At 44.3% G+C, this 27,497-nt stretch overlaps 3 protein-coding genes across 7 annotated transcripts in view; 1 reads left to right on the top strand and 2 right to left on the bottom strand.

The window, feature by feature from the left end:
• Window positions 1–20,975, top strand: part of tfb1m (transcription factor B1, mitochondrial) — a 29,886-nt gene extending 8,911 nt beyond the window's left edge. For both annotated transcript variants that reach the window (XM_086049723.1, XM_086049724.1), the window contains exons 7-8: window positions 18,378–18,505; window positions 19,960–20,975. In XM_086049723.1, the coding sequence (XP_085905849.1) occupies window positions 18,378–18,505; window positions 19,960–20,227 (396 nt within the window). In that variant the 3' untranslated portion in view covers window positions 20,228–20,975. The remainder of the gene's footprint in view (window positions 1–18,377; window positions 18,506–19,959) is intronic.
• On the bottom strand, window positions 5,500–10,067 carry LOC147137769 (claudin-20). Its single transcript, XM_086049725.1, has 2 exons — window positions 9,809–10,067; window positions 5,500–9,255 (listed from the first exon to the last, which is right to left on the bottom strand). Exon 2 carries the CDS (start codon window positions 9,122–9,124, stop codon window positions 8,399–8,401), a length of 726 nt encoding a protein of 241 aa, XP_085905851.1. The 5' UTR covers window positions 9,125–9,255; window positions 9,809–10,067; the 3' UTR covers window positions 5,500–8,398.
• Window positions 20,976–23,070: 2,095 nt separating the features above from the next.
• Window positions 23,071–27,497, bottom strand: part of tiam2a (TIAM Rac1 associated GEF 2a) — a 74,982-nt gene continuing 70,555 nt past the window's right edge. For all 4 annotated transcript variants that reach the window (XM_086050637.1, XM_086050639.1, XM_086050638.1 and 1 more), the window contains exon 27: window positions 23,071–26,206. In XM_086050637.1, the coding sequence (XP_085906763.1) occupies window positions 25,548–26,206 (659 nt within the window). In that variant the 3' untranslated portion in view covers window positions 23,071–25,547. The remainder of the gene's footprint in view (window positions 26,207–27,497) is intronic.

Genomic DNA, 27,497 nt, shown 5'->3' with positions numbered 1-27,497 from the left:
AGCTTAGCACAGGCAACATGAGAGGCACCTAGTATAATGTTTCCACTCGTTTGAACTAGGAATGGATTGATATCATTTTTTTCAGACTGAAGTTCAGGAAAAGGTTCAGTACATTTGCATACTCACCTATACCACGTACGAATACATGATCATTACATCTTACAATTATAATGAAAATGTGTTTTATTTTATCAAGTATTATTCTGAAACAAAAACATTTCTTGAATATGGCATAAGTTTTACTCAGATATAATATCGTCGCTGTCCTGTGAAAAACTCGTGTCCATTTTTTTTTTCATTTTCTGTATTTTTACGTGAAAGGTGTTCCCGCATTACATCGCATTAACGTGAAAATTAAAAACATTTCCAAAATGTTACGGGTGTGCTGTCCCAAGTTTTAAATGCAGATTTACGCACGACCAATCTGCACAAACTACGTATGTGTGTTAATTCAAACAAAACAAGGCTTTTATGCGACTGCTGGCATTCCCAATGTTATTGGAGTGATAGTTTTCTTTTCTGCTACTGTTTGCCTTCCACTAACACTTAATTTATCACTTGCCAACGCAAATTTTCCATGGTGAAAATCCCCAACATCGTATAAATACGGCATTCTCAGACATTTTTACACCTGTTACCGACAGCACACGCAATCTGTTAGAGTGAGCGAGCACACATTATCGCACAAATCATACACACCAACAGTGCGTGCAATCTGTTAGAGTGAACGCACAATTTAGCGCCAGCTATTTGAGAGCTTAGTAAATCAGGCCCCATGTCTGTATGTGACCATTAATGGCCACTAACAAACTGAAAGGGGAGTAAAATGAACAAGGCCCGAGGCTTAACCTCTGTCATATATAGTGAACCGCCGCATATTTACAGTTTGGAATTTGCAGATTTTAGGAGGGAACCTACCTTCTGTAATATGCAAAAAAAAAAAAGTCGCCTACTTGCTGTTTTTGTTTTGCAGCCATTGCCATGTCTCATCTTTGGCAACATCTGGCCGTCGCTTTGTGTAAAAGTCAAAAGTGCTTTGGTGCCTTGTTGCGTCTATACGCTATTACAAATGTTTTGGCTGATTGTGGCAGAGCATGCCCTACCTCCCCGCGATTTGCAGAGGTAAATTGTACTGTCACAGTAAGACATACACACACACACAGTGTATGTGTCTGCAGTCTTTACTGCTGCTGCTTTTGTAATCATAGTAATTTCTCATTTATATTCTGGTCATGGGTCAGGAGAAACCCATCAACCCATTGTTACTTCCACATCCAGCCATCCGGATTCATCTCCACAACATCTTTACATAGAAATGAGCTAATTGGCTGCACCTGTGTTCACGACCAGAATATGTTTCAAAGTCCACTTCAGACTGTGACAAGTGGCACTAGAAGACACGGAGTGGATGCTTCATCACGGGCAACATGCCTCCATAAAGCTCCAAAAGGGCTCCACAACTTGCTTAATTTTATATGATTACATTTTAAAGATGACCTACACGTATGCTTGTTACAAATGAGCAAGGAAAATTACCCACATGGCGAAGCCTACTTGACAGAATCAGCCAAAAGGCTGCTTCATGACAAGATGGATCAGATTGGAGAGCGAAGCATACCTCCAACAGATGGTCGCCTGTCTGGGCTGGTCGTAAGCCCGGTCTTGAGTAATGGCTGCACCGGGCGACTCAAGCCAGCTAACCGAGCCTCGCAGGAGGAAAGCCCTACAGATGTCTGCCTTGTACACAGTCATCAGCTCAGACCACAGGCCAGATGAGCTGAGCCTAAATTAAATTTGTTAATGCCGCATTGAACATCCATTAGAGCTGGTGACTGTCCAGGGAGGATGCAGATGCATTCAGCTCACTTATATTTTGGTTCTCCTCCCAGCAATGCCGTTAGCTTGTAGTCCAAGTATGAAAGTCGTATTATCTCTTAAATTCAGGATGGTGAAACTGTGCCGTGGCAGACACAGTGATGGATACCTTTGCTGTGACCTGATGTGGCCCAGCTCCGGCTTCAACAGCAAGAGCGCAAATTTATTCAACAGGACCGCACGGTTTTCTCACCTCCTGCCGTGCACACGCTCCATGGCCGCCACAATTCATCCCAGCCTCCAACTGCCTCGTAAAACGGGTCAAACGTGGTATCAAGAGGATCGGGGAAAGTTATTTTCAGGGACTCGTGCCAGCGCATTAAACGCCTCAGGGTTTGGTCTTGTTAGGAGGTAAAAAAAAATATATATATATTTATAGACTGTTCTCCTCCTCCAACCGTACCACCTTAAAGAAAATGCGTCAGTTGAGAAAAATTGTTTTTTAATGTTGGCCTTACACAGTTGACGTTCTAAACCTCAGGTGTGCTCTTATCATACGACTTGCTAACTACATGTGCACTAGACTTAGTAAGGCGGCGATCTCGTATGTTTACACGAGTGCAGTCACCATTCTGTCACTATGGGACAGACTTTGATCTGACAGACGGATTTGCTAGTTGGTTCAATTGAGTCTGGATCTCTTTTATACCACAACCAAACTGAGTTTGGGACCAGAGGTTTGCAGCCAAGTATTCATCTCTAATCAAAACAAACCACAACCAAGGGCAGAAACCATCAAATGTTCCATTAAAACAAACTGAGGGGTGCTGGTGGGAAGTGCGATCCCAAGTTCACTTACAAATAAGCGTTCAATTGGTCCCAAAATAAATATTCCACTTTTTAGCGTCTCCTGTTAGTCTACAACTACAATGGTACAATTCCTGAAGCGTGGCACCTGACATGCTGCTGTCCACTGATTGGTTGACAGAGAGAAACTCAGAAAACAGCCATGAGTCAATAGAGCGATTTGTGTTTAATTATATGGATAACGTCAACATGGAGCATTGTTCTTTTCGTTTGATTTATTATTCACATACTGTATTTTATACAGATTCAGCCCACTCGAGAAAAACCAGAACCTGATGCAGAATTTACCATTGCAAAACATACCATGCTAAATCAAAGTACTTGGTGTAAACACGGCTTAAGTAAAGCAAATTTGAATCTGGGGCCAATGAGTACACAAAGAGTATTTGCAGGTGGGTTGTTGTGCCCACGTAACAGAAAATGAGGTCAGCTTCACACTGGTAATAAAGTATTATAACCGCAAAAAAAAAAAGCAATGGGAGTCATCGATTTATAACCTATTAACTTGAATGTTCCTATTTAAACTTCGTGGACTCTGATTTCCTGATTCAGTCTTAGCTGGAGCATCTGTGAAAATGAATGTTTCAATTTTGTATGTTCAAAACATGTTCTGCAGCCTGCATGTGTTACGACTTGTTTATGTTGCTCTGGCCTCACTACTACAAGTTGTTGTTGTGACTTTTTTGGCTTGTCCCATCAGAGGTTGTCAACCGCGTGGTTTGTGTGGCGTAGTACAGTCCTTCATAAATCCATTTCATGATATGTATTATAACAAGAGCACATCTACAGAGATTGAGCCAGAACATCAACATTTTTCATCCTTCTAGCATCGCCTGGCCACCAAAATCCTCCATCCACCGTGTCACCCTGTGCTCTGTACTGAAATATTAAGGGGTCTCCTTTTGAACTGTCACAGTGTATTGTTTTCTTACACGTAGTGCCTTTGTCATCCTCGTAGCATTTACTGCCTTCCTCGGCAGTTTACTGCGCTGTCAAGGTCGCTGCCATGGTTCCCCAGCTTTGCATGTGCACTGGGGCCACGAGTACCTCCAAACAATGGAAGGTCAGACCCCCCCCCCCCCCAAACATTCTTTCTCTAGTATCATTTGCAAGCATAACAGCTGTCCAAAACAGAGAGCGGTGACCCACCAAGGCTATTTACTGTAGATTTCCATTACATTTTGGTCATTGCACTGATGGTACTTTATAAATGGACACACGGATGTCTTTGTCATCCTTGCTAGCATGAATGGTGGAGTGCGCCGCGTTCACCTCATTATTCCCTCCTCTTTCTGTTTGTCCACATTAGCTAGGTTATTTGCAGATCAAGAAGGCAAACAAAGATATGTGTAAATGTCACGTGGGCTATGTTCAAAAGGGAGGCCGCTGCTTCACCACACCCTCGTCTAAGTTCATGTTCAGATCTGTCATTGCGGCAACTCTAGGTGGGAGTCTTTGATGGGGAATGTGGGTTAAATATACTGAGGAGCAGATCTTATTAGTGTTTTCCCCATGAGAGGAGCAGCTATTTGAGCTGCACTCTTGTTGCATAACCACAAGGAGTGGGAGAATGAATGTGAGAGAGCTGTGAATATTCTGTTTGTTTCAGGAATTTCTTCTCAGTTTGATGCTGCTCTAGCCCTGATCAATTGTAATAAAGGGCCAAGCTTAGTTTCAGTTTGACAAATGCTCCATATGACGTGGAAGAGAGACGGATTTCAGTGAAACTGCGTATTTACTTTCAGCAATAATACATAATGCCGTACAGTACAGTACAGTAGTCACAAGTTATTGTAGGTGTGTCACATATTATGAAAGCATTTGCCAACAACAACACACACAGTACTTTATAACTCCCAATGATAAATAATAATCCTAATCATAATACAAATCTACTATTTGGTGTGTTTACTCCTGTGATGTTAAATGCCATGCATAGAAAATAAACATGCATTTATGATCCTAAAAGATCCTGATTTAATTCTCTTTTCCTGTTCAATCCAAACGTGGGCAGCATTTTGGTGGAGTAGGTAGCACGTGTGCTTTACGTTGCAGGCTCTATGTTTGAATTCTCATCCTTCCTATGTGAACTTAGCATGTTCTACCTGTGCCTGCATGGGTTTTCTCCGGGCACTTTGGCTTCCTCCCATTTTCCTAAATAATGCATGTTAGGTTAACTGAAAATTTGAAATTGTCTACAAGTGTGACAGGAGCATGAATAGTTGTTTTCCACTACAATTACCGGCAACCATTCCAGGTTTTACCTTGTTTCTTGCCCAAAGTCAGCTGAGATACCACTTCTCCATGACCATAATGAGGACAAGTGATATAGAAAATGGATGCATGGAAATACAAATGTTGAACTTGCACTCATCCCCCAAAATGTTACTACCATCTAATTAAAAAAAAAACAGTATATATGTACATATAGTTATATGTGTGAACTTTACTTAAAAAAGCACCTTGTCAGATGCGCTTTCCATAGGACAAATGCAAAATTCGTCTCTCCGCTTCCCTTTAATTCCATGGAAGGTTATTATTCATGCTGTCATCTCTGTGAGGAAAGGCTTGGTGAGCTTGGGTGCCACGTTCAGAGTAGAATTCTTTTTTTCAAAACCCATTTGCACACGGCGATGTATTATGGATGCATACAGTCAAACTGATGCCGCCGTTCCCCAGGGGGCTATGCTGCGTAAGGGCAGCCTGGCTGGCCGGATGCACTCAGCACAGTCTGTACCATCCAACAATCTGTACATTTGGCAAGACTGCCATCTTCGGCCTTATGAGCCGCACACGTAACAGACTCCAGTCGGCGTGTTGATTTCATAAAATAGTTTTATTAGTAAAAAATAGAACTACTTGCACAAGCACATTGAGACAACTGTTTCAGAACTTGTGAGCTGCTCATCATCACAATTATGCTCTGGCAAAGTAAGAAGTGCTAAAGCATCCACAAAAATAAGCTGCAGTTTATCAAAAAGATAAATCAGTGTATTGATACAGTTTTCTATGCACATTTGTAACTCTTTAAATTGTTAGGACCACTTTGCACTCAGGCCATTTCTAAGCTAACTAATGAAATTGCGTGCTGATATCAAGCTGCACAGACACGAAAAAAGAGGAACCTCTAGCTCGTAACTCCTCGCTGGAGCGGTCAGACGTCATTCCCTTTTTTTTTTTTTTCTTTCGGAGTGCCACTTGTGTTGTGTTTGTACTGGTGCAGGGAGCTTGAAATGCTCAACCATTTGGAAAAAAAACCTACTCCAAAAATAGTAACACAAAAAAGGTGCATTGGAGTACTCTTCTTATAAAGAAGATATGGTATGATCATGGTATTGTTTCTTCTATTGGAACAATCTGAGGGAATTCCAAGTTCCTCAGCATAAACGTAGATACTTGTGTACAGCTGCCACAGACCCTTGAATGCTCCTGATTGAATATACTTGTTTAGAAAATACCACAGTCATGTCCTCCCCACACTCATGCTTAGTGAATCTCACTGTGCTTTGGGAAATCAGGAATAAAGAGGATTTGAAATAACCCTCGAAAGCCGCCTTGGACTGCACACAAGCATCTAGTTGACTTGAGACTTAGTCTGGCAGAACAAATCCATAAAACATTCGCTAATGTACAATCCATGTACAAAGAACACATTAGAAAAATAAAGATAAAGGATTCCGGATAGTAATAAAATGTCATCATGAGACTACAGTATTTGGCACATTCTTGAAACGTCAGTATTAGTTGATGACATTGCACATTCTTCACGTTTTTGTTTATTGCATTGGTTCTGGTGCCAGGGCACTGAGTTGTTGTCAGCGAGCCAGCTCTGTTGGAGATGCTGGGGCAAGATGGCGTCGAAACCTGGTCCCGGAGGGCTGCCAGGGCTGCCGACGATGTCCATAGTGATGCCTTGTGGTGTGCCGGCAGCGGCCAGCAGGTGGCGAGCTGGGCTTAGCCATCTGCTCCCCCCACACAAAGCCGAGCGTTTATGAGAGAGGAGGAGGGAACTGTGCGGTCCTATGCATCACTGCCAAAACCTGTCTCCATTATAATTCCCCTCCTCCTCCAGAAAAGAGTACACGCTCACTGGGACGGGAAAGTGTGAAAGCGCAACAGTGCCCCTGACAGTTGAGTAGGTGAGCGAATGTGTGTGTGTTGGGTCATGCTTTCAACATGTATCAGAGTTCTGCCGTCAGCTATCACATTCATGTGACGTGTGACGGAAGCAGGACACAGAATGTGCGTGCGTGTGTGTGCTAAGGAGGGCGGCGATGGTGATAGCAGTCAGGTGGCTCCGATTTAAGACTGAGACCTTCTGCAGGTGCAGCCTCAATGATGCCACGTTTGGAAAACAAGTCACATATGGAGAGCGACTCAAATCTTTTTTAGCTGCCAGCCACATAGCGAGCCATTCAACCATGACTTGAGAGGCTTCACGTTTGCCTCTATACCACTCTATCCACTAAATGTGTCCGGGCGAGGGGAAAAAAAAAATCTCACAACAATTTAACATGGATGCTGCCTCTTCTCGTTGGCTAATAAAGGGGGATTAGACTAAGTCGTGTACACAGAGGCTCTGATTGAAGCTTATGGAACAATGGGAAGAAGCAAAAAAAAAAAAAAAACATGTCCTACCACTAAATCACTTGGCTGACAAGCACCAGCCCTCAGACAATAATTTGGTTTCCATGGTAGCATGGAGGAGGACGGCAGGATGAAAACATGCAAAAACCATCATGAGCGTGTGTGTTTACTGCGTCTGGAAGGACGGACACAAGTAGGAGTAAGGGAGTGCATGTCTAATGGGGCGCTGGTGTGTTTGTGTGCGTGCCAGAAATGGTTACTTTGGCCATAATTGGCATCTTAGCGACGGGTTGTTTTCAAGATGGCAATATGCTAAGAGCCAGCCCACGCCAACATGGTCCACTCAAGGGTTCATCTCTTTTGCTGTTCTTTTCTCTCCGTCTCTCTCAAATTTCCACCTGCCGAGAGGAGGAGAGCAGGCATCCGTTTGTCTGCATTTGCTCAAATCCTGCCCAGCAGCCCACATCTCCTCCTCCTCCTCCTCCTCCTCCGCTTTGAACACTTTCCACACGCTCAGGTCTCTACATCTTTTTCAGGCACAGGCATATTGTGTGGCTACGTCTCGGACTTCTAGCGCTCATCCCGCTGTATTAAAACACAAGACAGGCTCCACACAGCATGCTTAGCGGCAAGACATCAAAGTCACTGGAACAGCAAACGAAAATATGGCCACATATGAAAGGACGTCCACCTACGGTATTTGTTGTCAATAGAGAGAGCTCCAAAAGATTGTAAATAGCAGCTAAGTGATTTCTTTTTTTTCCTTTTTCTTTTGATTCAACCCTGGGGTGGGGGGGGGGGGGTACAATCCTTCCTATTTGCTTAATCCAGTGAACCCTCCCAGCGATTTACCGATGAAGGATGTCTTGCATTTCGTTAGCGGCTTCCCTGGATTGCGCAGCACCTCGTCCATGCTCCTGATGCCTTCGGTCTGTTTGTTCCAAGGTGCCGCTCAGAGATTACCCCCCGCTGCTTGTGCTTGCGAAACAGAAGAACGACAGGAGCAAGACTACAAGGGCAGCTCATATTTTCCCACCTGTGTGGAGCACAGCCTACTCTTAAAGCATAAACTGCGACCATCCACTCCTCCCCCTCTCGCGTAAGCTGGTGCATACACCAGACTGCCTACCTACACGTAGTCCTGCAGGCTGTAGCCAGTCTTATTGTCCAGCGGGGAGAGAGAGCAATACTGATGCTGGAGCTCCTGTTGTTGGAGCAGCTGTTGCTGCTGTTGCTGCAGGAGCAATTTGTCCGGCGGGGGCAGCAGGACCAGGTCCTGGGGGCCGTGCCTCTTCCCCGAGCAGGACATGCAGAAGATGGAGCCCCCCATCAGGAGGAAGCCGGCGGAAACGAAGGCCACGTACACGGCGCCCCCGGGCTCAAACTTATTGCTCTCGGGCACGGTGGAGTCCAGGAAGTTGGTGATGACCTCGTTGGTAAACCAGGAAGCAGGCACCAGACACAGAAAGCCGGCGGCGACAAAGCAGCCGCCGCTGGCGATGGCCGCGTGCCGCTTGGACCGCCGCCCCCCTCCCCACCGCGTGCACTTGAGTCCCAGGGACGCCAGGCACAGGCCCATGGCTGCCAGTACGCAGCACAACACCATGGTGGTGCGCGCGGTCTGCAAGTACGCAGGAAGCGACAGCACCGAATACTTGAGCGTGCAGCTGAACATTCCCGTGCTGTACCACGTGCAGTCCATCCACAGTCCCTGCATCTGGGAGATGGCCGTGATGATGTTGGAGCCCACGTCGGCGCTCACCTTCCAGTTGGGCAGCAGGGTGGCCACCATGGCGCCCATGATGCCCAACAGCGCCAGCACAAATCCAAATATCTGCATGCCCGTGGACGCCATGCTCCGTCGTCAAGCCTTCTCGGCCAGGTAGCATTCGCCGACCGGCGCCGCGCCTCTCGCCTGCCTCGGACGCCGAGCGGCCGCCAGTCAAGCCCGTGCGTCTTCAGCTCCTCGGCTGCAGCTCCACTGCTCTGGGGGGAAGGGAGACGCGAATGAGAAAAGGGACAGAGCGGCTGCCTGGCGCTGCCTCCTCTCTCCCCTCGTTCAGCTCAGCACAGACGCACTTTACTGGCTGGAAACAAAGGACGAGCAATAAGAGCTGACTGTGCCGGACCCTAGGTAAGCAAAAATAAAGGGACGTGTTGTGCATGTGTGCATTTTCTGTCCTCTCCTGTGCCTTCCACAGTGCTGATACCGGAGAGGCAGAAATGACTTTGTGCTATTTGCAATGCTCAACGGCTATGTACGGTAGACTTAAAGCTGCAGCGCCCTTACCTTAACGCTCATTAAATGTCTTTAATGGCAATGAGATTTCAGTGCTTTTCAACGACAAGTCAATAAAAAAAATGTTTTTAAAAAACACAAAACATTCGCTTAACAACAAAGAAGTTACAGCGAACTTTCTCATTCTACTCATTCCAGCAGAAAATAATTGTAAATGCAACAGAGAAATTCTCTTGTCCCTAACGGGGAAGTGGTCGCGTTCTCCGGTTTTAACGTCGCCAATGAAACGGTCGCTCTTACCCCGGCTGCTGCTGCTGCAGAGCTGCCGCTGACGCGTCACGTTGTTCAAAAGGATTCCGGTAACCGCACATACACGCGTTGCACGCTGAACGACGACAGGCTGTTGAGAAGCGGACGATGTGGACAATCGAGCCCGGACCGCAGCTCCGTTGGAGACGTCCATCTCCTTAGCAACAGCGGAGGAGAGCACACCCCGGCCCCACGAAAACCACACAGGCTGGACCCGAGCCTGCTGGGGAGGAAGAGCCGCGGTGCTCTGGCGCTCTCTCTATTCTCGATCGCTCCCCCACCCGCCCCCTCTCCTCTCCTCGCCTCTCTCTCTTCCCTGGTGTGTGAGCGTCTGTCAGTGTGTGTGCGTGTGTGCTGCCAACTGCGTGTGTAGCTTGTCAACAAATGTCAATCAAACCTGCATGTTGACAAGTTTCACTTTTTTCAAAATTTAACCCCCCATATTCCCCCCCCCCCCCCCCATGTGAGTTATACATTTATAGAGCTGGAGTGTGACAAATAATGAAATGTGGATGTATATCATTGCCTTGTTTGTCATACAGAACTGGAACTATAAAATTATTTTAAAACTATTTTGAAGCCTAAATGGTAAATCATTCAGTCAATAATTGACATTGGTGGTTACTGTACTTAACTACTGTACTACATTAAGTAGTATTTTTCAGGTATCTATGCTTGGATATTTACTTTTAAGAAAACTTTGTACTTTTTAGAATTGAAAACATACTGTTTGATGTTGTCGGCTCCAAGAACGATTTGTGGTGACTGTTTGGTGTCTTGTGGCAGGCACAAGCTTCTGGTGTTCAAAAATAAGCGGTCAGATTATAAAAAACATGGTTTCACTTTTGTACAAGTACATTTTTGAGTCTGTACTTTTTTACTTTTACTTAACGAATTGAAGCCGTATTTATACTTTTACACATGTCTAATTTCCCCTTTACGTTTACACGAGCAGGTATGTTAGGTCTCTTAGTTTAACACGACATAAGGTGAGATGCAAAATTCAATGACAAACTGAGAATGTTTATAACTGGTTCATTTTAGACTGCCGTACAATCACCCACCACTTCATTCGGGGCATATGTACAAACTAATGAGATCCAGCTGTATCAAATGATCGAAGATAATAATGCTCAGTCGCGAGTCTGTCAGTGAGAGATTTTGTGTTTGGAGTTAGGCGTACACCTGCAATTGCCAGACATTTTCACCCCCACTTGTACCCAAACGTTTGGGGGAAAAAAATTTGAAAAAATATATCAATAAGTTCCTGGGATCGAATGGCTGGACTGTGAAAAGTCGTCAATGGCGGTGAATGAGTTAAACTGCAGGGATTTCATTTTTTTTTTTTTTTTTTTTTCTTCCGAATCTGCTCCCACACTGGGGCTTGATATTTGCCGCACTAGCGACTGCTCAGCTGTTCCTTAATGGGTTTTGTTTATTTTCATTGCAGAGCGTGGAAAGTCCACCACATACCCAAACGAAGTTCCCCTCGGGAATGATCTTCATCAGGGATCAGTCAGTGGGGGGCTTAACCTCCCAGCTGCTCCCCCGTACGTGTCTGCTTATCTCTCCTCTTCGGTGGAGGGCATACACGAGGGGAGGGTGCGACAAGGGCATTCTGGATTCCTGAATGACAACGAGGACATATCGAGGGAGCACGCAAACATGACCGCTGGACTGATAGCGGTTGGCATGCAGATGTTTTGTTTTGCATTGTGCTCCGTGGCCATATCGGCAAAAGCAGCGCTCCAACTCCAATCTAATAATCTTAACGCTTCAGGCACCGACCATTGCGAGTTGCAACCATTCCTTTCCGAATCGGTTGGTTGCGTTTGCTCTGTTCAACTATTGATCTGTTTTCTTTCCCTATGGCCCAATCCTCTGTTTAGTTCCTCTAAAAATTCATTTCGAATATGCTTTGGTGCAAATGGCATCGCTTCGGATATGACGCTAGTTCTGTGCTGTCGCAGCTCCCGCAAAAAAAAAAATGACTTGCCACTTTTCTGCAGATGCAGTCGTGTGTGACCTGTCTCCTTGTAACTGATGAGATCCTAAGTGCTGATACTGGTGTTGCTCCGTGGGGAATATGATAAATAAATAACGAGGTTATAGAAGGAAGGCGCAAGGAGAGAAAGAGCAAAATGCAGTTAACATACGGCGAGCTAGCGCAGATGTGTGAAGGTTTCGCGTGCTATTAAAAGCATGGGTCCCCCTCGTTCTTTATCACCTCCCGGCAGAGCTCTCCGGTCTTCCCGCGGCACGGCCCGACCAGTCACGCTATTGCATGACCCGCACGAGGGTCTGTTATCCTTCAATTAGCATTTTCCCCCTTTATGTGGCCCCGCGTGTAATCGCTTTCCACGCCGGTCCCGCCAAGGCTGTCGTTTCACAGCTCAGGCGCAAAGGTGTCATGTGATAGCTGTTATGCCGCTGTCGGCGCAGCCTTGTAGCTCGCTTGGCACGGCCGCTTTTACCAGGTGCGAAGCCGTCTAAAATGCGAACGGGACATCTTGTCAGTTGAGGTCGCCGACGGTGTATTTGCGCCATTAAGAACGACTCGTGGAGGTTTAAACCACACGCGGGAGTTATCGGCTGAACTTTGGCCGTCCCTGGCTCGCGTGCGAGGAAAGCAATTCCAGGAGGAGCCGAGGGCCATTCCATGGGAAGTCCGCCGGGCGGCCTGTACAGGAAGCCAAAGCCCTTCCTCTCGAAAGCCCGCAAGTAACGTCAGACTTGTATATTAGGGGACTTCGAGTGTGGGGGTTGTCTTCTCAAGGTGTCTTCATGATTAATGCAACTCTTCTTTTTTTGGTTACAACATCTCAGTGAGCTCTTTCTTCTCCCACATATTCTCACCTGGATTCCCTTATGAAGCTTTTCAGATGAGCTTTCTCTCCGTAGCAGTCATTATGTAAGCGCAAGTGTTGGCGTTTGAGGCAGCAAGGTGCCTGATGCCCTTGGGCCTCTGCCATCCTATTTCCGTTTGATGGACGTGACAAATTACGGCTCGCGCACCAGTTGGGTGAAACGTGGTCATGCTGTAGGTGGGAATGGGAAAGAGGAACCAGCGAACAAAAGAGCCAAGCAGTAATAGAGGTCCCTGCTGAGCTTTGGGAAGGTCAAGTACATGACATATGGAAAAGTACAAGTGCGTTAATGTGGATGTGGGTCCGTTCCCTTCAGGTGGGTTAGAAAAAGCCTTCAGCTGCAGACAAAAAGAGACACATGACTTCCAGACAGCAATTGTCTTATATTTGGCCTTCAATCACTCTACTATGGGAATATTTGCTGTCAGGTCAAGTTTTTACTGTAGGCCTTGGGTGTCCGTTGTCGCTTTTCCAGCAAATCTTTCTAGGCACCACATTGCATTAGGAAAATGTGATGGAACAGTAAATACTTAAAAAAGGATTTTATGTGCAGGTGTTGTTGCTATTTTTGCAAGAATTGTGCACTTTGGGGATTCATTTTTGTGTCCAGCGAGAACCTCATTGATTTTGAGCAGAAGCCTGCTTTGACACAAAGAGCAGATCATTTGAGCTCAAGTGTGAATGCCGTGTGCTCGCTTGAGTTGAAGTGAACCAAACTACACCCGAGTTTACTTGCAAACTGAGCAAAAGACCACCTCTTGAAATGATCTCGGTCAGCTTGTTTGGTGTGCACTCGCACTTGAGTGAGGGCGTTTGCACGTGACCAAAAGGAACAACACCATCGCACGGGCAATTATTTGTTCATTTTAATCCGAACCAAACCGGCAAAGTGTGAACGGAGCTTTAGAATGCTTATACAAATCTTCACATTTTTATTTGCAGCTCTACCTGTAACACTTTTCGATCTATCTCCTCTGGCTTCATTATTGTTCTAACAGTAGAATACTATACATTTTCAAGAGTATTTGACAACCAATTTTAACGCGGATGTGAAGTTCCAAACGTTTGTTTAGCTACACTGAAAGACGGACGAGTAAATGTTTCTTTTTAGTGCTCGTGACCGATTTAGCTCAATGGTAAAAGTCATGGCTACCTAGAATTTCCTTGCGCCATATTATCGATTCTTACCGAAGAAACGAATTTCTAAGCGTCACTTTTTTTTTTCCACACAAACCTACACACAACGATTGCATTCACACTATTTCTATATTCTTTGCCTACGGGAGAATTGGAGTGTAAGCGTGCTCGTAGCACCTGAAGTGTCAGGCCAGGAGACATGACGGCATGTGATTTACAGTGGCGTTTCATTGCATGCTGAGGTTATCGGGGGGGGGCGGATTAATGGCAGGAAGCACTTCATATTACATTGGGGCTACCTAGTGAAGCTGTGTAGCAAGGCCATCCATAAATCGTAATAGCAAAATGACATGGACAAGCTGATGGCTGAAATGCCGCCGCCCGTATAGCCCCGATATTGACTTTTCCCGTGCTCTTCTCTTAAATCATGACGTGTAGAATCTAAAGTGCCTAATTATTTGAGCGCAGACTGCACGCGTTTCTATCGCGTCCCCGGAACAGATGGCGGTTTGATCTTGCATCACCGAAGCATTTATCAATTCAGATATGGTCAAGGCAAATCCCTCCTGTGTGCATGACAGGTGGAAAAAAAAATGGATTCTTATAAAGCTCTCCGCCGTTTGCGAGCGAATGTTGCAGCCGCTCCTGGCTACTATTATCAACATCTGCTGACAATGCGCCGGCTGAGCGAACGTTGCTCTAGAAATGGGATGTTAACAAACAAAGGCAAGATTCTGCACAACGCAAAACCATTTGGGAGCATTCTCCGCACCTGCGTGGCTCGCAATCAGGCAATCAGGCCCCGCCACTGTTGTCCTATTACCGCACTTCACGCTGCGGCGAGGCTACACGGGCCGATCTAGCGAAGTGATGAGATAGCGCTGCGATTTACCAGCACAGCTAAACGCAGCCGCAACTGTTTGCTGGGAAATCCAAACATCTGGTTCGGGAATCCCTCACCATTCCTTGGACCACTTTGCTTTTCCTCGCTTGAGTCCTTGCGGCTCTCCAGCAATGTGACTTCGACCTCGGTGAAGTCGTTCAAATTTCACCCCTGCGTGCTTGTTTGCGTGACTAATGGTGGGAGTAAGCTCAGCTCTCTTTGCAAGTTCCTTCCAATCCCGCACCACTAAGTTATAGATGTGTTCTTCTCTAATGGATCTTTGAAAAGCACCCAAAACCGAAAAGCCCTTAAAGGGAATGAAATGTATTATGATGATGACGATGACAACTAATACCACTGATGTTTGTGATGTGTATGTGTGTTCGCTTAGCCAGAGCGCAGCCAGCGGAGCGACGAGTGCTAAGCTCCTCTGTGCGCCGGCTTGCCAGGCCACTGGTTCAGACACACGCACACACATTGCGGATTGTGTGCTAGAGCCACCCCCATTAAGATATAACATCGATGTCAAACGCTGTTTACAAAGGAACGCCAAATGCCCAGATGCGGGATTACGAAATTGTCTTCTGATGTTTCGTGTGATTCCATTCTGGTGTTCAGAAGATGAAGTAAGAGGATCCTCTAGTGGGCAAACAAGCGGTCGGGGACAGAGAGAGAGGGAGAGCGGCGAGTGTGTGCTTGTTGGTAAAAGCGAGAGCTCCTAAAGCAACTCTGCTGAGTCTGTCACGACTTCTTCAACGGCGTGTCACGTTAGCTTAGGGCTGACACGGGAAGGATCGAGAGGCAACACCTCCCACTAGTTGTCAAGCTCTGACACCAGTGAGGGAGGACCACCTGCGCGGGCAGCTCCGCAACTAAAACCTATCGACAATATTTGCTCATATAATGAGTTTCCTCTCAAGTCGACGATTTTGAGTTGGACCAAACTTGTCGCCTAAAGTTCAGCCATCAAGGCAAGGCGAGGCAGCTTTGTTTTTTGTAGCACATTTCTTACACGAGGCAACTCGGTGTGCTTCAAAAGCATTCATGGACAAACCAACATTCAGAAGTAAAGGAATCAAAAGTAGCCTACCAAAATTACTAGAAGAATGTACAATGACATTTAAACACATTTAGAGAAAATTAAAAAAAAAAAAAGTGAACTTTTTAATAGTAAAGAAATAAGAATAGGTTTCTAAAATTACTAAAAGAATTAAAAAAAAAAAAAAAAGATTAGAAGACCTTAATGAAAGGTATGGGGGGGGTCAGTATGCCTATTGGCAGTTTATTCCATGTGCGTGCAGCGTAACAGCTAAATGCAGCTTCACCATGTTTACTTTAAATTCTGGGCTCCACTAAAAGGTTGAACTTTTTGGCCATAATTCCACAGGGTGCAAACTCACCCAGAGAGCACCATATCGACAGTGAAGCGTGGTGCTGACAGCATCGTGCTATATGTTCTGAGGCCTCGGGGAAAATGGAGGAAATAAGGAATAGTTTCAAAAAGCAGTCAGTGTTAACATGAAACCTTCAGGATTCTGCAAAGAAGCAAAAAAAAAAAAAGTCAGCTGAAAGTTATTTAGGGATAGATAGGGGTGTGCAGACTTTTTCTATCCACTGTAATGCCTGTTTCGATGCAAAGGGTTGCATTGAGCAATATCATGTTTTTCATATCTTTGTGGTTCTAACTACATTTTACCCTAACTGTGTCTTTTAGGGTGCGCTCACACTAATGGGCCAGTATTTCCCAACCACCGTGCCTGCGGCACATTAGTGTGCTGTACAATTTCACTTAATTGGTCCAATAAATATTATTTAGTACCGCCATTTGTGTCTTTCTTCACTTCAAGCGAGTAATATCAGCTTTGTCTTCAACTAAATGCGCTCTGATTTCACACTGAGTTATTGCATTTGTGAGTCGTTTGAGATGAGGTTATCATTATTTCAGTGAGATGAGACATTTTTGATTGGTGGTGTGCTGTGAGATTTTTCTAATGTAAGATAGCTCAATCAAACCACCTTTAGCTAGTGTGAGTGCTTTGACGCATACTCAAGTTTGGCAGACGGGTCAAAGACTCAACCGCCATACTTACTGTTTTCATTTGACTGTCTTATATTTTTGGCCTAAAAGGGTTTTGCACAAATATACTCACTGCAATCATGAGTAAGTTGCCACGATAGGAATGACTGCCATAGCAACGGAACTCTGTCGCAAACCTAGGACCCCGTACATTGTGCTGTATGTATGAGTCATGCACTGTTGCAAGTATTTCAGAGAATAAATCGCATCGGAAAATGGCATACAAGTAGTGCCAGTCAAGCAGTGATTGCTCAGTTTTGCTGTCATTTTCACTTCCTGGAAAATCTCATCATGTTCATCTTGTGTTGTCACTAAATTTACTGTCCCTTCAAAATAAGTCAACACAACGCCATTAATGTCAAAACCACTTTTGGGATCATTTGTATTTGTCTTGAGTAGTTTTAATGCAATACAGTGGAACCTCGAGTTATGTACGTTCCTGTGTACGAGCAATTTGAGTTACACACACAGTCTTCGTAGGAAAATGACCTTTATTTACGTGCTATTTTCATACCCAACGAACTCTGAAAATCATTTTGTTTTCATCAGAAAAATATGATTTACAGTTTGTATGTTATTTATTTATATATTTGTTTGAATTGTAGCACCGCTTTAATTACGCAACAAAGGTTTAAAGCTGATGTCAACCCAAACATATTTTTTTCAAAATTATGTTCTATGCAAGCCCACTAGTTGGAATACGGCAATCTGATTAATATTGCGTTTGTGGAAAAAGAGTTAATCCACCCATTTTTAGCCATCTCTGGGGGAGGCCATTTTGTCACTTCTGTCGACTGAAAATGACATCACAACCGCTCAGGGCTCAGGTAACGAGCAATCACGGCTGACCTGTTTTCTGAAGCTGAGCCGTGATTGCTCGTTACCTGAGCAAAATGTTTGTGTTGACTTCCTTTTTAATGTCACTTTAATCACATCAAAATGGCCATGTTCCGTGTTCCACCTCCGTATCGATGCCACATGCCAGAAGCAGCCATGTCCACTCCAAAGAAGCGCTGCCTTCTGTGAATAGAAAGCGCCTGCTGGTGATAGTGAGAGAGACAATACAAAAAATATATAAAAATGACCAAAACAAATGTCGCAAATTAATCTTTTAAATGTGGCATCTCACGTTTAGATTGTTTTGGGGTTTTTTTTACCAGAAAAAGACAATTTTGCCTGGCTCGATATGCCAAAATCAACTAATAAATTTGAAAAGAAACTGACGGGAAAAAAAAAAACAGTTACACAAAACTATAAAACTGCTTTTTTTATATTTTGTTTCATAAACTACTGACACAAAGAAGTGGTGAGTCAGCCTGAAAGTGAACAAAAAGGGGTGATGTTGCCTCAGCTCAGTGTTTGGTCTGTGGGGTTACTATGACAACTCAGCAGCCAGCCACGCTGCGTCATCTGCTTTCCCCTCTTTGCAGTTATCACTTTTCTCCGGCAACCTTTCTTCACTTCTATGTTTTTCACTCCCAGCCCGCCCGCCCGCCCGCTGCCGCTTTGCTGCCCATTCCCGCGAGCGCACCTTTTTGCATCATTTTCTCAAGGTCACCGTCATATACCCCGCTGCATGTGTGTGTGTGCGCACAGGTGGACGTTGGAGTGGTTCACTTCACGCCTCTGGTTCAGCCTCTCATCCAGCAGCCCTTCAAACTGGTGGAGAAAGTCGTCAGGAATATTTTCCAGTTCCGCAGAAAGTACTGCCACAGAGGAATCGGGTGAGCGCTGATGTCGTCATGTTGTGTCCCGGCCATGTTTTACACCTCATCGGTGAGAGATTCTCCCATTGAACTTGACCGACATGGCATACTTGAAAAGCAGAAGGAGCACATAGAAGCGCCCCCCCCGTGCCTGCGAGCAGCCAGCAGCACGCAGGCCCAGATAACAACACAGCGCCGGCTGTGTGAACGAGAGCAGCAATTATTAGTCACCGAGGTGGCACAGGAACGACGAGGCGGCTGATTTTATGTAACTTCAGCGTGTTGGCGGAAGCAGCAGCCCACAGGCCATTGTGCACCAGGGCCTCTTGACTACTAGGGATGGAATAATCGACTTGATCGACTATGTGGAAAATTGAACAATTGATAGTTAGTTTAAACAGTATTTGTATTAAATGTTATTATTTTGATTAGAATGTGAATGTGTCTCAAGGGGGAGAATGATATGATGAATCCAATGCAAGCTATACGTGATTGCGAATTAGAGTGTGCTGCAGGTGGGAAGTGCAAAAGGTGCACTTTGAGCAAATGAAGTCTTCGTGCGATCTCAATTAACTGCGCGGATTTCAAATAACAATGGTCAAAAGGCTAATTTTAATCAGATATGGCTTTGTGTCCCTAAAACCAGTGCTTCTCAATTATTTTTTGTTACGAAGAAAACATTTTGCGCCCCTGCACTCTTTGTCGCCACTAGAAGTAGTATCATTAGTCTATAAAATTGTTAGAAGTACACCTCTGCCTTATTAACATTAAAGAAACCAAAACATTTGAAAAAAATACAAACCAACTTCAAACAAAGAATAACTTAATGTTTTTTGTCTGTCACAGAAAAGATTTTAAGTGCATCGATTTGCCTGAAATTAAAAAAAAAAAATAGGGGAGAGCCCTACTGCTGTGCATGTGAAATTACACTTTATTCTATGGCAAAACAAATAAATAAAAGCATGTTCCCAGGTTACACACGCCCCCCGTCAAAGGGGGCCCACCCCCTATAAGGGCTGCCCTAAACATATTTTGACGCTGATTTTTAAAAATGCTTTTGACTTTTTTTCGACCCCATCAGGTATATGAGAGACTTTCATTTTTTGTTTTTTAAGTATGACCTATGAAAGCTTGGGCAATATGGCTTTTACCATGTCTTGTACATAAACCTGTGACATTTCAGAAAAAAAATCCACCTGTTGAACCCAACCCTTCATTCATAAATATGACCAAATACATTCCAATACTACATACTATATTATTATTATTATTAACAAAGAAACTGATGTGGTAGAGAAAACAACAAGGGCAGATTCGGAATCAGCGCAAACATTTCATCTCGACTCAACTCGCATCTCTGATTAAAAACAAATTGTGTTGACCGGTGAGCACTGCTTCCTTCTATTTGAAAGTAAACATGTATGATCATTGATATTATCAAAGTGTCTCCTCTCTATTCGCCCTCCTGCCAGAATGTTGTTCCCCGAGGCGTGTCGCGACGCGTTCACAGAGGAGCTGATGTGCAAGGCAGATGTGGAGCCCACCCTGCGTCCCACCGAACTCACCATCCCCCACATCAAGGCGCTGGCGGACGTCTACGCTGACATGTGCGCCCGGGAGCCGCTTCTGCTGGGCTACGACTACCGAGAAGAGCTCCGGCTGAAACACCTTGCTAAGTGGCGAGCAGCGAAGAAGGCCGCGCCGCAGGAAAGGCCGCCAAGCCCCGAGCGACCAAACTGAACATGACAAAGAGCAGAAAGCACCGCAGAGCTCAGTTAGTGCTGCTCTTGTAGTCGTGACATTTCCACCTGGCAGTGGCGTGCATTTTTGCCACTGTTTGTCGAGCATCCAAGAGCACCAACTGGCGATTTTTTTTGGAAGCTCAAGAGCAGATTACCCCAAATGCAGCAGTGGTTAAAGCTTTGCTGATGTTCACAGTATCACATTTGTGCAGGTATTTTATGTGTTCACGGAAGAAATGACACTTTGCTATGATGTAAAGTAGTGAGTGTTCAGCCGGTATAACAATTTAAATTAACAGTCCTTTCAAAATACCATCAACACAAAGCTGTTAATGTCCAAACCAGTGGTAACAAAAGTGAGTACACCCCGAAGTGAAAATGTCAAAATTGGGGCTGAAGTGTCAATATTTGAGTACGATCACCATGCATCTTTTTGGATCAGCTTCATCAGGCTGTTTATTAGAAGAACGGAGGAAATTGGGCTGAATGCAGCCATGTTTAACGCCCTGCTCATGTTCACACGAATGTATACTGTGGGTGTAAACAACATGGCTGCAGCGGATCCAGGTCAGTTGTTTGTTTTCCACTGTGTAATGCTTGTCACTTGGGAGGACGAGATCACACATGAATGTGTGCAGTGTTGTGAAAAGTCACTCTGGACTTTTTTCTTTTTTTTTTTATTCAAAGCAAATCTTATATTACGTGTTTGTACAGTGCCAGCGTTTCATTAAAATGTTTTGAATAAATTGTGTTCCTGTGGATGGTTAAGATATTTTAGTAATTTTTATGTAGGGGGGAAGGTCGACATCAATCTCATATTTTGGGGGATTGCTAGGATATCTTTGCTACTGTAACAACGAAAATTTCCCCACTGTGGGATCAATAAAGGCATTCTTATCTTCTTATCTTATCTTATCTTATATGTAGTAATACGTTAATTTGTGACATAAACCGCCATGTATTTTGACTTTTGGCTTGGCAACAGCGTTTCCCACAACACTACTCATCATCGTGCCTTTTTCCCTGAGGGGATGTTGACAAAAGGCAGGATGGATAGATTAGGTAATTTTGACAGTCGGGGAGTTACAACTGTAATTGGGCGATTAATGAATCGAAATGTAAGCGTGATTTTGATTTTGGCTTCTCGCGATCATAAAAAACATTGAAGAAAAACGATAACATGCCGACCTGTGTATGTAAGGTGAAAGCACACTGAATTTATTGCATGTAAGCGTGTAAACTCCTAACTCCAGTTTGAGTTTACTATCAAAGTAAACACACATTGTATATTTTAACAACACAATTCATTTTCGAAAACTGCCATTTTATTGCTAGCAGTCAACAGAAAACCCCTTTGGACGAGCTAACAAATATTAGCAGAAGTTACGGGAGGAATTGATCTTACATTGATGAATATTCATACACAACCTCTGTAGTACAAGATACAGAAAGGTCTCATCCGAATCTGTGAAATACGAGCTAGATTAATAACATACAAATGATGTTCTTACCTTTTTATCATGTGTGTGCATGCACCACACTGCCCCTGAGGCACACAGAGCAGGAACAGTATTTTTTTTATTTATACAATATATATATGGAAACAGGTAAATATCACTATGGAACACTTGATTATTGACAATGTTTTCATTTTGAAATGATAATCAGTCCACTATCAAAATAAACGTATGTGACTATCACTTTTTCCATAATCTCCCAGCCCTTAATTGTAACCCAATTATGGATGCAAAATGGGGTCCATCAGGAATTTCGGGAGAATTTCTGGATTTTCCTGAACGGTCCGATCATTTCCGGGCCGGTCGGAGATGAGGTGAGGTTTCAAGACTGCAAATGCTTACCATAAGTGACCAGTTATCGTAACTGTACCCACATTTTAGTAATCTGTTCCCCCAGTTTACTAATATGTACCCACAGTTTAGTCATCTGTATCCACAGTTTAGCAAACCGCTTGCGTTCCGTCGTACACACAGCCGTATATCTGTCAATGTAAATTCAATTAGGAAGTTTATTGTTTCCAGAGCGTAGTGCAATGCTTTGTGAATCACATTTAGAGCAGTCATGGCATGGTTTATTTTCACTTTCATCTGCTTATATCAAATGGAAATACTATTGCTTGAGTTCTATGGTGTTGCTTAAGCAGTTTTAGCAGCTGCGAACGGCTACAATTAGCCAATGTGTTTATTTTCATTTTTCGTGCGTCAAATTCATTCACAACCTTTTTCGCTCGCCACAAACAATCACCCTATTGTCATTATAGGGTGGCGGAATGCAAGCGGCTTGGTAAACTGTGGGTACAGATTAGTAAACTGTGGGTACAGATAACTAAACTGTGTGTACAGATTAGCAAAAAAATATTTTTTCTCATACCCTGGCACCAGAGGGGCGTGGGTACAGATTAGCAAAAAAAAAAAAAAAAAAAAATTACACACCCTGGCACCAGAGGGGCTCCGTACTTTAAAAAACAAACAAACAAATGTGTAGTAACAATGCGTGTTAATGTCACACCCACAGACAGTGATGTGTGCATTATTAATGTAACGACTCGAGTCTATTAAATTAAATTGCGGCGGTTCTGCTAAAAGCACATTTAGAAATGGTATTGTTTTTTTAATCTCTGAAGGATATCAGACAATGTAGTGCAGAGGGAGAATTGTGCGTGTTATGACATCCAATGATGCTGTCGTTGAGGGGGCTTTCACCACAAAGGGACGAAAGCAAAGTGAAATCGATTTCCTCAGAACTACTTTACCTGTCAATGCGGTTAATATAGAATACGCACACACTCACTCGGGGGCAGACAGCACTGTTCTCCAGGCACCATTCACAGATTAAAGTTTTATTTCGAAAACAATTCCATCAGGAGGAGGAATTCACATTCATTGGTATGCTAGCATTTAAAGGCATGGTAAGAATGGACTGTCTTTAGTGGATTGCCTTAGAATAGTACCTCAACTCCATCCACGTTGTTTAACAAAAAAAATAGCACTTTAATTTGCTGCAAATTAATTCCTGCCTCATTTCTGAGCTGTACAGTATCAAGTAGAAAACGAATAAGCAAGATAGAAAAGAGTATGTACACAAACATTCAATACAAACAAACAGTTGAAAAAAATATTGCTATTCAGAATCATTAAAGCAGCCATATTTCAAACAATTCCTCTGCAAACAAATCAACATTCGCAAAGGCTATGCACAACAAAATCATCAACTTGTCTTTTTTTGTTTTCTTGTATTACAAGTAAATTTGAACTTAAATGCTTGAAGCCTTAAACCCAAATGCTTTCTACAAAATCAATGTAATAAATAAAACCTGCATTAATAACATTAAAACCTGTACAGAAAAATAGTTCAATCATATAGGCAAAACAGTGTACTTTAGTGCACGAAATACAGAATAATAATTAAAAAAAGATTTTATTTTTGACTGCAGCAGGTCTTTGGATCTTTTGCTTTGAGTGAACATGTGACCATGAGCTGGGTTCCTGTGTGTGTCCCAAGTATATCAAAGCTCCATCATTTCCTTCTTTTTAATCTTCAATCATTTCCCATCATTCAGCCTATTTTCAAATGTGTTCCTGTCAGCTATTTTTAAAGGTGACAGGAAACAAGATGTCATACTAGCAAGTGAAACCAACGTGCCCCAAAATCCAATTTCTTTCATACCACCAGTTTCATTAAAAATAAACTCAGTCAGCCATTATTTAATGAGAAGAGGAAAAAAAAAGGTAAATAGTTTGGCCTATTTTTGCATGTGTGGCTGCTCACATGTGGTGAGGTCATGTTATTGATGATCATGGAAGCGTACCATGGCCACATGTTCATTGCTGTTTCTAGCATTTTTCGTATTAGCTCTGTTGATGCATAGTATTTACCTCTGTGGAAACAAAAAAATAACCCATCATGAGCCACTCTCCAACAGATGCTTAATCACGACCCCTGTGGCCCACCCTCAGCTGTTAGGACTGATGGATGGATGGCCTTCCTTGAGAGAAAGGCTCCAAAGTTTGATGTAAAAAAAAAAAACCCGAAATAAATAAATAAAATAAACCTGACAATCAGCCAAGAGTTGAAGGGAGGATGGCTGGATTGCATGGCTGAGATGCTTTTGTTTTGCCCCCAGTGGGCCACATATCCTGAGGAAGGGCAGAGTGGGGAACCTGACCATATAAGTCCTCTTCAGACCACAGTCAATTTTGGTGTATTATTATAGAGACGGTTCCAAATGGTTTATCGGGGTCCGACCGTAATTAAAAGGAAAGCAGATCGCGTCAACACTTTGCAAAAACTTATGTTTTTCCAGGTCCCGGATACAAGCCCCAAAAACCTGTTCGGTAGCTATGGTTCTCAGAGATTTTAGAAAATGGGTATCAAACTCAAGTCTGGGGGCCAGATCCCGCCACGCCATCCGTTGGCATACAAAAAGTCTCGACTTCACATTTTCAGTGAAATGGAGTTGTTCTTTACTTTTTAACATCAAGCTTTTACCGAAATTGCGATATCATTACATTAAGCGGTTTTGTAAGAATTTGTTTTCTCCAAATCTCGTCTCATCTTTTTTGTTTTTTTTCCCAACAGTTGAACAACGAACCCCCCCCCCCAAACTCACCTATTAGTTTTTGGGAACCTATCCGGCACTATTCACTGAAAAACTCACTCTTTCAATGTTTTTCTATAATATAAAAATATTGCTTTGGAGCAATTTTGTGGCATCTTGGCACTAAGGAACTAGGCTGAAGTGAGGGGAGGCGCTTGATTTAAGTCAGGCCATCCACCGTGTTTAATCTTGTGGCACCCACTGGCAAAATCAAACCTTTTTGGCTCAATTACTCACAGACTGGTTCCTGAGCCCTCGTGAAAAGCGGGGCTCATTGTGTAATCAAAGATTTGCTTGCCACTATATCTGAGTTGAAATTTGTTGTTAACAAACCTTGCAAAAAAGGTCGGTTGATTGCCTTTAGATGCCACAAGATGGTGGCAAAGAACTATTTATGTCTAAAAGAGGCCGGTCGACTCAATTCAACATAGTTCACTGACACCGCGATGGCAGCAGTAAAGAAAAACTGTTCTGAACAAAATCCATGGAAACACAAACTCGCAAACGCCGAACTACGAATATGTTGGGGGGGGGTAAGGTGTACTAGTTTTCAAATGTGACGGCAGACTGAATCAAATGCACTTGCGGTTACTAGGCGACCCACAGGCTGTGGATTCCCCAATCCCCCCTCCCCTTAGAAAGTCTGTAAACCAATCGGCTCGCCTGTTGTTCCCCACCTGAGCGGGTGTGTGCTGGCTGAGCGCTAGCTTGGCTTGTGGTCTTGCGCTCTTGGCGGTCTCTCCAAGGCCGTGTCATAGAAACAATCTTCATTGACCACCGAGGTCAGACTTTGGACACTGAACTCTCTCTCCAGGAGTGCGTTGAGGTCCAACACGCCGGGCGGCGGCGGCGGCGAGGACGACGCACCGTCGCCGACGTCCAATGATCCACTTTGCTCCTTCATGCATGCCAGCGCCCCCTGGCTCCTTCGCAGACTGCTGCTTTTCTTCTTTGCCGCACTCGGTCGGTCTCTCGCCAGTCTGGGTCGGGCCTCGGGCGTGTCGCCCTCAGGTTGGACGCGGGGCGCGGCCGCGTACGTCAGCACGGGCTCCTCGGAGATTTTTAACTGGAAGAACTGAGCGTCCAGAGCGCCCCTCTTGGCGCTGGCAGTCTCGCTAAAGCCGTCGTCGTCCTCGTCGCTGAGAATGTCAGACTCCTTGACCGAGACCGAAGCGGGTTGAGAGTAACTTCCCGGCGGCGACCCAGGCCGGGCGGGAAGCGGGCGCGGGGGAGCGGCGGCGAGACCGCAGGCGCCGCTACTCAGGCTGCCTTTGTCCGAGTCCGCTCCCGACTTGAGATTGCCGGACCGGGCGGGGGGTTCTCCGAAGGGCTGCCGACACAACCGGGAAGCCCTGGAGGAGCCTGCGATGGAGATGGACATGCAAGTCACACATGGTCCTCTTATCTGTCCTAAACACACACAGCTCACTGCCCCGCAGTCTTTTTATGGCCTAAAAAGTCAAGATATGATCTGGGGAAGGTGCATTTCACACTTGACACATTAAGCCCAACGACCTGGAGGGCTAAAAAGACAGCAACTAAGAAGATGTTGTTCTTCCTGCACGTTCTTCTGTGGAATCACTCCCAGAATAAAAATACACAATTCTTGTAAACGAGATTGAATTGTTCATGATACACGTACGGAACGTACAGTGTTGTGTAGACTAGTATTTGTTATTCATGTGCAATCGACACATTCATCGCTGCTCTCATTCTGCTGATGAATTACCTTCAATACATTCATATTTTGTGGACTGCTGGTTCTCTGATGTTATTCTTGCATGCTGCTCCCGTGCACTTTGCTACTGTAAAACAAAAATTCCCTCTTGCCAGCTCATATATGCTTTTTCTACTTTTTTCTATTTTTTAGGGCGATTACATAGAAAAGCTGTCACTAATATGTATGTAGCTTTATGAGAGTGACAAAATGTAATACCTTCACCCAGTATGAAGCGGCGGCCGCCATTCTAGAGCGATGCGAATGACAACTAACGCTAAGAATGGCTTGCAGTGGAGTGTGGACCTTCACCGAGGTTTTTTGTCAGATGGGAAGATCACCTAACATGCTCCGAATGGTGCCATCTTGATTGTGGGTGGACTACGCCGACTCACTCGATGCCAATTTTTTTTTGTCTTAAGAATCCAAGGCGTTTCATCCCGGTACACATTTATAATTGTTGTTTTTTTGTTTTTATTCCATGTGGTAGGTAAACGCAAGTCTGAAAATGGCTGAATTAAAAAGGTCCCAATCCAAACCAAGCATTACAACCTCTTGGTCAATTTGTGAGGAAACAAGATAATACACACAATGACTGATTACCAATTTATAGATAACAAGCGAGTTCGCAGGCCGAGGAAAAACACAGCATTTTGTCCACGTCTGGATAACGGCATGGCAACTAATGTTTATTTTTCTTTCACTTCTATCTTCCTGCCTCTTGCCGAAAATCAACTGGGATAGGCTCTAGCTCACTCTAACAAGGACAAGCGTTATAGGAAATGGATGGATGGATTTGCGGTGGGTTGACAATATATTTTTCAAAACATATCTAAAAGCTCCAGTATCCTAATCCAACAACAAACGGATTGCGGAAGCAAATAACCACATACTGCCCGCGGGCTGCCTTTTGCCCATCGCTGTTCTCTCCTTTAT

Source organism: Filicampus tigris, chromosome 13, assembly GCF_054856515.1.
Source record: "Filicampus tigris isolate MCC_2025a chromosome 13, RoL_Ftig_1.0, whole genome shotgun sequence".
Classification (NCBI taxonomy): Eukaryota; Metazoa; Chordata; class Actinopteri; order Syngnathiformes; family Syngnathidae; genus Filicampus; species Filicampus tigris.
The sequence above is the reverse complement of the archived record's forward strand: the minus strand, read 5'-3'. Positions and strand labels throughout refer to the sequence as shown.